At 40.5% G+C, this 12,263-nt stretch overlaps 1 protein-coding gene across 1 annotated transcript; it reads left to right on the forward strand.

The window, feature by feature from the left end:
* The first annotated feature begins 2,719 nt into the window (after positions 1 to 2,719).
* LOC140992072 (cyclin-T2-like) lies at positions 2,720 to 11,029 on the forward strand. The gene is made up of 9 exons (XM_073462310.1): positions 2,720 to 2,918; positions 3,493 to 3,574; positions 3,667 to 3,795; positions 5,008 to 5,068; positions 5,385 to 5,447; positions 5,629 to 5,674; positions 8,420 to 8,583; positions 8,819 to 8,889; positions 8,972 to 11,029. The coding sequence occupies exons 1-9, from the start codon at positions 2,761 to 2,763 to the stop codon at positions 10,034 to 10,036; spliced, it is 1,839 nt and encodes a 612-aa protein (XP_073318411.1). The 5' UTR covers positions 2,720 to 2,760; the 3' UTR covers positions 10,037 to 11,029.
* Positions 11,030 to 12,263: the final 1,234 nt, after the last annotated feature.

Here is a 12,263-nt window from a genome sequence, read left to right on the forward strand (position 1 = left end):
TAATAATATTATATTATTTACATCTATTTTCTATGATTAAGTTATCAGTTTAGACTCAAAAATGACCATTATTACCTTCTGTTAGCCAAAATGTTGTAAGAACAAACTCAAATTCGAGTAATTTACGTTTAACTAAGAACATTTATCCCAGGAATAGACTTAAATACACTTACTTTATTTAATTATGCTACTTTATACAACTATTAACTGCATTTGAGAGAAAACATTAGCATAGCCTACTTCTTACTTGACTACGTTTAATTGACAGCTAGCTGAATTGTATTTCGGATTAAATTCATCATTCATAACACATGATACACTTATAAAATATCATACATTGTTGTTAACTACTAAACTGTATCTTAAAATTGACACTACCTCGACCAGTAAAGACATTAAAGCTTCTTACACATTATATTACTGAAGGCTAATAATCGACCTTATTTAGCCTAGCATGTTAACAAGTTTGCTAACATTACAAACTGTACCGGCCCCACCAGAGTAAAACCCTTTATTACTTTTTAGAGCCTTCAACCAATTATTTGTGCTTTAACTCAGGTAAAGTTCAAAATAAATAAATAAATAAAATCTTTTACTACCAATTAAGTTGTTTTCAAGTTAAAGTTTTCATAGTTCCCTTTAAAGAACTAAGCTAGCTATTTATTTTGAAGGAGGTAACCGGTACTAGCGTGTCTGTCAATGACAATCAATCAATACACCAGCAGGCTTCACTTCGCGGCGTCGTGAAAACGCCACACCTGGACTCTAATTACTGAGGTCACGAGACCTGTGCGCTCGCGCTGGAGCTCGAGTCCACCGGAACTGCTGCTGCTGCGCCGCGCGCTCTGAGCTCACGCGACAGAAAACATCCCAGTCCCATGTGGCTGACTCACCTGTTACACTGCGTGAAAGACAACCTAATGGAAATAAGTCAGATTGATTTCTTACTAAGGCGAATTATTGTTTTTGACTGATATAATTATTATATTACATCGGGGGAAAGTAACGAGATTCCTGTAACGGGTTGCTAAGATACAGCACTACTTGATAAGCATGTAGACTGACAGGCTATCCTGCCTGTTAATAGATTAAAACAAATTATATGGTATTTACAGATGATAACGCGTCCATTCTGAGTCTGAAAATCAATATAGGGTGATTTCATTGAAATGTAATGGGGGAGAAAACACACACAGATACACATTTCACACAATATATCACAGCCAGACACTGAAAGAGAAATGTTATGTGCACACCTCAGTGGTAAAAAGATTGATCTGGAGCATTTAACTCAAGGCTTCCTGGTGCATAGTCAGTGAACATGAGAAATAAGGGAAGCAGGAATAATATTTTTGAAGGTTTTGTTACAACAGCACAGCCTCACACACATGATATTTACATTAAAAGGTGGCATGTCCCTTTACATTGGCACAATTTAATATATATGACATAAACTATAATAAAAAATATTGTATCTCTATGGACAATTAAAGCAAACAGATCGATTCATCATTACTTTTCTTCCTCTGAGGCTTAATGCCCTCAACATTTTGACATTTTATGAACAGACTCCACACTCAGACAATTAAAAGGTTACATTATCCAGGGTACATGGTTATATAGTGATGATTGAGAAGATTTTTAGTCAGTAGCTTCACATTATCTAATCCTGTGTCAGTTTACAGTCACTAAGCTCGACTTTCGTTCTTGGTCTCTGCCTCCATTCAGTGGTAGACAGAGAGTAATGCAGGCCAGAGGACGCTCCACCATGTGGTGTCTCATTGCACGTGTTGATCTCTCATGGAAGTGTCTGATGCTCGCACCACCTCAGCTTATCACGATCTTAGGTTTTATATTATGATATTAAAGAATTTCATGAGGAAGCCAAATGTAAAGCCACATTTTTATGAATAAGATTCTCAGCTGTGGCCTGGTTTTCTTATCATATTGACCAAATATTGATGTACTGACTCTTGAGTCCTATTCAAGAGTGTCATGACGCTTATTTCTCATTTTATTTACTATTATATTAAACTGTACAAAGTCCTAAATGTTCTATGGTTTATTTTTTTGCTGCAACACATCAATTCATGACATTCTTGTACTTGAAAAGACATACATGAATCAGTCCCATCTCTCATTTTGACATCCTTTATTCAAAATGAGGCAACCGTGCCTACCTGAATAACCTACTCATGACAAGATGGTTCATCTGGAGTCTTGCAGCAGCCCTTAAAAAAACCCTGCCTCCTAACCATTAATGTAAGTCTGGACCGGAAAGTTTAATGGTACGCTAAAATGAATGCGTCAAATAGAATAAACTATAGGCTACATTTAAGAATTAAAATCAAAATTATAACTTAAAAAACATTAGATGTCTGAGGACTCTTCAAGGCTTTACAGTAAGTAAGGGCCCAAACTACAGCGGTGACCCCTAATGGTTACTAAGTGCTGTATTTTAACCCTGACTGCTGTATTTTTATGAATCAACAAGGAAAGACAGCTGTCTAAAGGGCGAAAAACATCCACGTAATCCATTTGAATTAACGTATTTTCTTGTGAATAAAATGTTATCCGACACAGCATCAGTGAGGAGTAGCAGCAACATGGCCCATGTGCACCACCGACCACTGGCGGCGCTGTTCACAGAACGGACACCGGTTTTAAATCAGCCTCAGCTGCTAATTTCGTCCTTCCGGTGCCCCCATAGCCCCGCTCCCTCCCGATGCTAGCACCGTCGGGCTTGGCTGTGGGAGCGTAATGGCGGTGCACCGGGGACCCTCTACGAAATGGCTCTTCACCCGGGAGCAGCTCGAAAACACACCGTCTCGACGCGGCGGGATAGAGGCCGACAGGGAGCTCTCTTACCGGCAGCAGGCCGCCAACTTAATCCAAGATATAGGCCAGAGACTCAACGTGTATCCTTTCTGAGACGTAAAGGCTAGCTGGCCCACAGACAGACGGGTTAGCTCGAGTTAGCGTTAGCTTACAGAAAGGCCGGAATGGCGAGGCTTGTTACTGTTCACATTTTAACCCTCAAAACACACTGAAAATCTTTCGTTATCATATTCACAGTCCTGTCCGACAAGAAGGGCTTTTGTATTCGCTAATATTGTGTTTATATCTAGCCAACTGTTAGCTGGAAGTGTTGAGGCCTGCTTGCTAGCTTAGCTATTGTTTTGTCTCTTCATACTGCAGATTCTATTGTTAGCTTTGTGTCTAATGATACCAGTGACAGATGATTCTTGCTACTAGATGTACGTGTAACTTTAAGCCAATACTACTATACAACTTGATTAATACATCGTTGGACAGATTGAAGCATGACTTGAATTTGCGCTTGGTTTTTACTTACATGGTGCACGTTTTGCTAGCTGTCCACTAAACGCTAGCTCGATGCTAATGTGTCAGGATTTCTACACTGAAGCTGTTGCAGTCATTTTAATTTTTTATTTTACTGTACATCTGTATATGCCTTAACTGTTTCCCCAGTTCTCAATTAATTATCAACACTGCTATAGTATATATGCACAGGTTTTATATGATCCACTCCTTCACCAAATTCCATAGAAATGTAAGTACCACTGCAGTGTTGGCTGATACCATAATTACTGGTGCTTCCAGCTATGAAAAACTGACTGAGGTTTTTTTTTTCCCCCTCTCTAGATAATTTCCCAGACTACGTTGTTCCTGGCAGCTAAAGTAGAGGAGCAGCCCAGAAAGCTGGAGCATGTCATTAAAATAGCCCATGCCTGCATTAGCCCACAAGAGCCTGCCCTAGACACTAAGAGCAACGTAAGTAAACTATGACTAAGGAGTGACTTTGGTTTAAATGAAATTACAATGACACATTGTGTGATAGTCTTCTCTGTGTGGACACCACGTTATGTTATCACCTTTGGCTTTACGATGTGGCCAAAAATACCTAGAGAATATAATATTATACTCTTAACTTATGGTGACTGTGAGGTCAGTTTGTATGAAACTGATCCAACCTTGACTTTTCAGCTGATCCTTTTTTGTGGAAGATGTGAGGCCTTCTGTGTCTACATTTGCAACGCCCTGAGACTTGAGAGAAAACACATTTGTACATGTAGTAGCGCTGCAGTGGCATAACTATTTTGTTAGTTGTTTAGCAATTTTTAAAAAGCTGTAAGGCCAGTTTTGTCACAACAAGGACTGGAGGCTTTTCTTTGTCCTCTCTGACAGTCCATTTAAAATGTGGAGGTTATGGATTCCTTGGACAAAGCAAGAATTTAGAAGTCGTCACCTTTTGGCTCAAGGAAATTGTTTGCTCTGTTAAACCTCAGAAAATCGACTAAAAAGGTCAAATGATAAATTAATTAATCGAAACACAGTGAGCCACAGCTACAATTTGAGGGATAGAAAGTTTATCTGATGATCTTGCAGCTAAGATTTAGGTATGAAAGACGGTTGTCTACTCACATGTTTTGTCTGCCTTATTAATCATGTTGACAAAATTTGCCTTTGGTAGGTTTGGTTAACTTAAAATCTAGTGGTCTTTTTGTCACAGCGTGCATTCTCCCTTTGTTGAGAAGAAATCTCACAAATCTCGATCCTCAGTGGGGTGTGTTTTGCATTATGATTTGAATCCGATCCCTACAGACTGTAGTCTTACAGTTGCAGATTTTCATACAGTTGCTAACCTCTGCTTAGTCCAAGCCGTGATGTTAAGGCGATACAGCACTGATATCGTGGACTGTTCAACCTACGTTAATTCAAACTTCATGGATGTTGTACTACACAAGATGAACATCACATATTCAGTCCAAAACATTCTTCCCAGTCACAAAGAACTAGAAAACACTTAAGATTTTTCGCAATCTGTTAGAAGTCCTTTGATTAAAAAGGCTGTATTAGGCCCATACTGTAAAGCTTTTATATCAGAATGGTTCTCCACTCCTTCACAGTTTTGTCTGCAGGAATGCTGATAAGAAGTTGAATCATCGGTATATGGTTGTGTGTTAATTGATCGATCTTTTTCAGGCATTCCAGCAGCAGGCACAAGAGCTTGTAGCACTGGAAACAATTGTGCTGCAAACGCTGGGTGAGTGTTTCTAAAGCTTCAGTACTCCACATACTGTATTGTTTTCCCTGCAAGTTAAATTTCTTTCCCGACTTCTACTGTCGGCCATTTAAGCAGCATTATTCTTGTGGAAGGAATAAGTGCAAACAAGAAAGTTACACAGGTACCACATGGGCATGTTGACTTCGGATATATGAAGTTTTCAAATATTTAACAGACAACGCTTGAGGTTTTTCTTTTAGTTCCTGTGTAAACCACAATATCACACTGAAGTCCTGCCTTTGCTGACATTGTTCTCGCACCAGTGGCTGATCATCATCTAACATCCTGATTGCAGGTTTTGAAATAACAGTTGATCATCCACACACAGATGTTGTGAGGTGTTCCCAGCTAGTGAGAGGTATAACCTTCTTTCTCAGCTTTTCTCACTTTTACATCCAAAGAAAGTCGTCTTTTTTTTGACAGCTTAGTTGTAAAAGTGCTAAAGTGCTAGCTTTTCATCTGTACTGCTACATTAATGCTAACTTTAAAATGATATTTCATTACACAGTTCTAAAATGGACTTTCTTCTTCTTTTGCAGCGAGCAAGGATTTGGCACAGACTTCCTATTTCATGGCTACCAACAGGTTATTATCCTGTTCCCATTATTGCACTGTAATGGCACACTATAGCTTCCTGTCCTGCAGGGCCCCCCTTCCTGTGTCCAACGCCCTGTTTGCGCCCGGATCCTGGGAACCCCCAGTGTGGGGAAGTACCGGCCGGGCTGCTGTGTGCGGTGTATTGTACAAGGGCTCTGTGTTGGCACATAGGGGTTGAATGCACAATGTGGAGTGTAGTGGTGCTGTTTACCTCTCACGGTTGTTTGGTGCGGAGTGCATATGTCTAAACAAAAAAACTCAAGCGGTAGCCTGAATATAGATTGCCACTAAAGATTCTTATACTTATAAAGTACTTTGGTAAGTATAGTTTACAGTTCTTTTTTTAAGTTGTAATTTTTTTGCACATTTTCACCCCAAAAGAGCTAACAATGAAACACCAAACTATACTGCAAACTGAATATAGGTTGTGCCTGTAGTTTTCAGAGTTTTTATGAACATATTTTATTGTCTTTAAAAGAAGAAATGTGGCAGAAATGTCTTGAAGATTTAAATTTAGTGAGACCATTACTTAGCTCTTAATGTGCTAGCAGTGTGTATTTCAGTAACTGACTTTTGAGGTGTTGATTTCACTTGTTTTACAGAGAGTGCTTGTTTGATATTCAAATCTGGGAGATTGATGTTCCCAGCAGATGGTGGTAGACCTGATCTTTACGGTGACTTTTCTTAATTTGAAGAATGACTTCTAGATTAAAGTGTAGTGACTGTAATAAAATCTGAGAGATGTGTTGATCGTGTTTGGCTGTATCTCTAAGACTAGGCGACATTAAAGTCGTACCTGTAAGGGCGAGTAACGTATTAAAGATATAAGATGTGGTACTAGTACAGGTGTTAGAAAAACATTTGAGGATATCAAGCTGAGTCACAGCTGAATCAAGTTACCTAATATATTAAATTTTTTTGCACTTTTAGTTTTTTTGAATTCTTAAATTTGAATTTTAAATACTTAAAATCTAGATGCCAGTAATTTAGTGACATGTTTTTACACATACGTTTTTTTAATTATACCACATGCAACTGCCAAACACATCAACATAACTTCTGCTTGGATGTTGTTGCCAATATTAAGAGAAAGAAACTTAAGACTATTTCTAGTCCTGGTTTAACTTTTAGTGTGATTTCTCGCTGTGATTCTGAGATAAATACGGACCCCGTTTTTTTTTACTTTCATCACCATGTTGCTCTTACCTGTGCTCTAGTTTCAATCCATAAGAGCCAGTTTGCAGTGTAGTTTGGGATTCAGAGTGCAGAGAAAATTAACCGTAGTAAAGATAAAGGTGCAATGTGTAAGATATGGCCAGAATTTTAGTCTAAACCATTTTCAAAAATTAACATTATCAACAGAATATGAAGTCTGTCTCGTAATACCACTTTTTTTACCGCAAGAGGTGGTAGTCTGATAGCCCCTGTAGTTTCAGCTGGTAGATGTATGTGAGTAGCGGGTTTGCTTCTTAGTCTAAATAGTAAACAAAATATTAATAAAACTAATAAAATGTCAAGAAAGGAAATTTTTGTGCACCCATTTTCCTTACTAAACAGATCAATGCAACCGTACAACATCTGAAATCAAGTTCCTCTATTGTACTGAACAAAGTGGAGCTTAATTGCTGAAATTGAAGAGTTTGCTCATCATAAAACATAAAACAAACTTCATTCAAACTCAAGACATTTAATAAAATTCACCAAAACGGTCTTGGTTTGTCTTTACATACCTCTGGTTTGGTCGAAATAAATCCTCAATTTGCCCACCCCTACAGCCTCTCTCTGTCTCTCTTTATCACTTCATGCCCTGCCTGGCGAATCATCTCGTCCCTGGAGTCATAGTCATGATTGGATCTGCTGTAAATCGCCTCCATACTTTTTCCCCCTGGCTTCAAACTGATCTGTCAGTCTTTGAGGCTCCGTCTAGCCGCATTCACTGGGAGGTTGCTGAGACCCGTTGACTGCGTCGACTCCCCCTGTGATTTGAGGTCGCAGTCCAGGCTGACTCCAGTCAGCTAATAACACCACGAGCTCTGCGGCTAATTGGGCCAATTAGCTAACGGCAGCTAGCTAACGCCAAAGATGGCTAACAAGTAGAATATTTAGATGCAGCTGTCAGTTACTCTAATGTGCTGCCCCAACATTTTTGGATTCTGGCCATATCTTAAAAATGATACCTTTTTTAAAGCCTAATAATTTGTCTTGGCCACCAACACCAGTGTTTCTCAGTCTTAAAGTTCCAATGATTGACTCATTTTGAAGTAGTGTAGTAGTGTGTAACTTTTATTTGATTTTGATTGTGTAGGAGTAGAGATTTCCTGAGATTAGAGATTGAGAAACACTGTTATTGTTTCAGAAGTTCCCTTTTTTTTTTTTACCTTAAAATCCAAACACAACAATATGGCCTAATACAGCTTTAGAACATTTACAATTATATATAATCATTTGAAACTGTACAGTGTGTTTCACTCAAACATTTAGGAACATGTCCTAACAAACATAGGTTTTCTTAGATGTTCCAGGTCTGTAAGGTAAGGCTGTGTGTATGTGATGTGAAGATAATATTTAATATTGTCACTATTGCTTCCGAGTCATTTGATTGAATGTTAATGCTGCCTTGCTCTTAGCTGTTTTAAATGTAATTTAAAATGTATAGTATATACGTACATTGGTTGGAAAGCCCTTTGGTTCACAGTTGTATCTTTCTCTTTTGTTTCTTGTCTCCTCCTACAGTTTGCACCTCACCACCTTCTGCCTGCAGTACAGGCCCACAGTCGTCGCATGTGTCTGCATCCACCTGGCCTGTAAGTGGTCCAACTGGGAGATCCCTGTATCGACAGATGGCAAACACTGGTGGGAGTACGTGGACCGCACCGTAACGTTACAGCTGCTGGACGGTAAGAGCGTCTGTTGCTACTGTTTTTCGTATAATAATGTTCAAACTCGACATAGGGTAGACACTGTATGGTTTTATTTTCCAAAACCAATCCTGAACTGCTGTCCCTGTTGTCTCGCCTAAACAAATGTCTCATCCATGATCCTTGGCTAAATAATATCAGAATTATGCATTAGAAAGGAGTCCAGAGTGTGAAGGAGCTAATCAAAGACATTGTTCTCTTTCTCTGTTTTCAGAGCTCACACATGAGTTCCTTCAGATCCTGGAGAAGACGCCCAGCAGGCTGAAGAGGATACGAAACTGGAGGGTATGTCAGAAATACATGTCAAGACATAAAGTGTGACTGGTAGGTGTCAGAATTTCATGTTGAGTCCTGTGTTGTTTTGTAGGCCATTCAAGCAGCAAAGAAGCCAAAGACGGAGGGCCCAACAGTGGACAGTGCCTTCCAGGGGACGTCCTTAGACGGCCTTCCTGGTGTCACCAACTCCTTCTTCCCCTCCACCTCCTCATCAGACTCTTCAGACATGCCCTCCCTGAGCAGCATCGCAGTCCCCTTTGGCTCCTACCAGCCGCTGAGCGACCAGTCAAAGTCCTGCGAATACGACGATTTCTCCGAGCCCCACCCTTCAGACTTCACACTGGTGAAACACGAACCCAAACCTGCAGGTGGGTCGAGTAGTAAAAACCAGCAGCTCAGTACAAACGCCGCAGCTTTTTCACGGCCGCAGAAAGTCTTGACTCTGGAAAAGTACAGAGAGAAACATGCGGCGGAGCTGGCCTTGCAGAACGGTATAAAAGATGAGGCGAGCACAGACATGTACGTGCCTCCTCCAGCTCTGTCCTCGCACCACCACAAGAAACGCTCTCAGCCACAGCAGGCCGGCCAGTCAGGTGATGGCAGGAGAGAAAAGTCCAGCTCTAAAAAGGCTCGGCTGCCTGCGTCTTTCGCTGAGAACGGCTCCGCCACTAGCGAGGAGCTCAAGATGAGAATCAAAGTTTCATCAGAGCGTCACGGGGGCTCAGAGCAGGGCGGGACTCTGCCTGGAAAAGACAAGCACAAAGAGCACAGCAGCCACCGCCACTCTAAACACGGCCACTCGCACGCTTATTCCCTCAGCGGGAATGGCAGAGGGACAATAGACAACCCTTCTTTATCTATACGAGCTCCCAGCAGCCACTGCAACGATGTGAGCTCCTCTGGCTCGTCTCGTAAGAGGGCTCACACCGACGCTGGAAACCACAATCACAACCACCACCACCACTCGTCCAAGAGGAGCTCCAAAGGAGGCCTCAACTCGTCCCACTACTCGTCAGAGAGCGGCCAGAGGATGATGGAGCACCACGGCCACGACGGAACCAACGGCCTGCTGACCTCCAACGGCCAACACACTGACTACAAAGACACTTTTGACATGCTGGACTCTTTACTAAGTGCCCAAGGAATGAACTTGTAACCCTCGGAGAGTTGACAGTGTTGTCTAGAATAAGGTATTACCGTGTTTAATAGAATTTTAAAAAATGAATTTATTTGTCTTAAGTTATCTCGCATCGCCCTCAGTCGTGTCTACACACTGATCATTGATGATTCTCGTTAAGCTGTCAATGTAAAATTATATGCATAGAGCTGTGTACTACTAGCTTGCAACAATGAAAAAAACAACCACAAAATGTTTTGAGAATGCGGCTAGAAAAATGGGATTTTAAACGTTCTTTTATCGCGAGCTGACATGATTTTAACGTGCATGTTTTCGGTCACAAAAGGGAAGACATAGCTAGTATTCGCAGCCATCGTGACAGTTTACAGACAGTTAATGTTTTTTTTTTTTGTATGTTAAGACATTTTGTTCCACTAAAAATCTCAGGTCTTGAACTTTTTTGATATAAGAACGAATCTTCCTCTGTTTGGGTTTAGTACCTGTATCTGTGGAGATGTATCACCTCGTCCATTTGCTGACGAAGAGGGCAGAACTTTGGCGTCTGTCTTAGAAAATCATGGTCTGCTTATATTTCAAAGAGTGCATCAATAGTTCCTAAAAACAATACAAATGCGAGGCCGACTCCATTTGCTGTCTATTTGCTGTCTATTGGGACTTCCAAGGCCGCACCTGAACTTAATGTGCAGACTCATTATAGAGCTACAAATGAAGTTTACCTTACATCTGCTGTGAAAGTGCATTTAAGATATATCGGCTAAAATTGCAAAAAGGCCTTGTGATTGTACTCTGTCAATCGCTATCAGTATGATAAATGTTATTAACTATCATAAAATACAGATTTCTAAAATAAGATTGTGTATATAGGACTGTAGGTCAGATTTAAATCTGTTGGTTTATTGCATCAGTCCAAACCTTCCGCCATTCAGTGTATCATGAGATCTAAAGCAGACTGTATTGATGAACATATCCTCGATTTGTGTATTGGGAGCCCAAATAAAGGTGTAAAAGTGATCTTTTTCTTTTTTCCCCTGTTATACATCACAGTGATTATCTCTTCTCTGGTGTCTTGAAGTGAAACTAGAAACATTGATTTACCTTTTGGGTTTTTGATTACATTAAGTTGGGGAGGGCCAACTTGTGTAAAGTGTTAAACATGACAAAAAGCAAACCTCTTGAACAATTCAAAGAGTTACTCATCGAGGCTTTGAAGAGTTTCTTTAAAAGGCATCGTCATGTTCCTTCTTTCACAATTGAAAAGCTACGTATTGGAAGTTGTAGGGCTGCAACTAAAGACTTCATTATCAAAGAATTAAAGGTGCAATATGTAAGAAATTTTACTTCAGAACAATCTAAAATTAACTAATTGTGAAGAGACTGAACAGTTTTGATTCCTATGTATTGTTAGTTAGTTAGCATGCTAAACAGCTAGCCCTGGCTGTACATGTCTAGTTAGACCACTCTATACCTCAGGAAGCGAGGGTCTGATAGTAAAGCTAAGGCCTCCAGAGGTGGGTGCTGACAGATTCCCTTTTTCTTGCTCCTCGCCCGAACCTGCCGTGCTGTCATCTTCCCCTGAGTCATGGTCCTGGCTTAAGCCGCTGTAAATCATCTCCTCCTGGAGGCCTAAAGTTTTGGTGCTGGTGGTTTAAATAAAGCCTACACTACCAGTCACGAACAACACTAGCTACATGGCTAACTAGCTAATGGCAGCTACAATTAGCAGCAGTTAGCAGTTACTCTGATACATTGCCAATTGATTAATTCATTAACTATCAGCTCAAGGGAGAACAGTGAGATAATAAAAAACTGAGATGACACCTGCACCATGTCCCGATACATGAAAGCAAAACCCATCTGCTGAGGAAGGCAATGAGTTGTGGTTGAAGGTGATCTTTTTTGTTTTCTTTTTGAGGGAGTGGGCACTCTTCTACGGAGTCCCCCATGTGGCACCACCATGTTTCTACGGTAGCCCACAATGGACAAACCAAACAAAAACCTTAAATTCAATAGTGATCATAAAGAGCGCATCCCAAAAAATAAAATACTGTGGATTGTTTTTATTTATTTAAGGTGTGAAGTGTATGTAAGGTCCTGTTCCTTCCCAATCCGAACAGCCCTGGCACCTCGTCTGACGGGAAGAACTTGGGATCACCTTGACTTAAGTTCGCCTCTCGAGTTTAAAAAACGCCATCCTCGGTGCAAAAAAAAAAATAAAAAAATCTTAAGCCCCTAATTTTGGCCTGGA

The sequence above is a fragment of the Pagrus major genome, chromosome 24 (genome assembly GCF_040436345.1).
Source record: "Pagrus major chromosome 24, Pma_NU_1.0".
Lineage (NCBI taxonomy): Eukaryota > Metazoa > Chordata > Actinopteri > Spariformes > Sparidae > Pagrus > Pagrus major.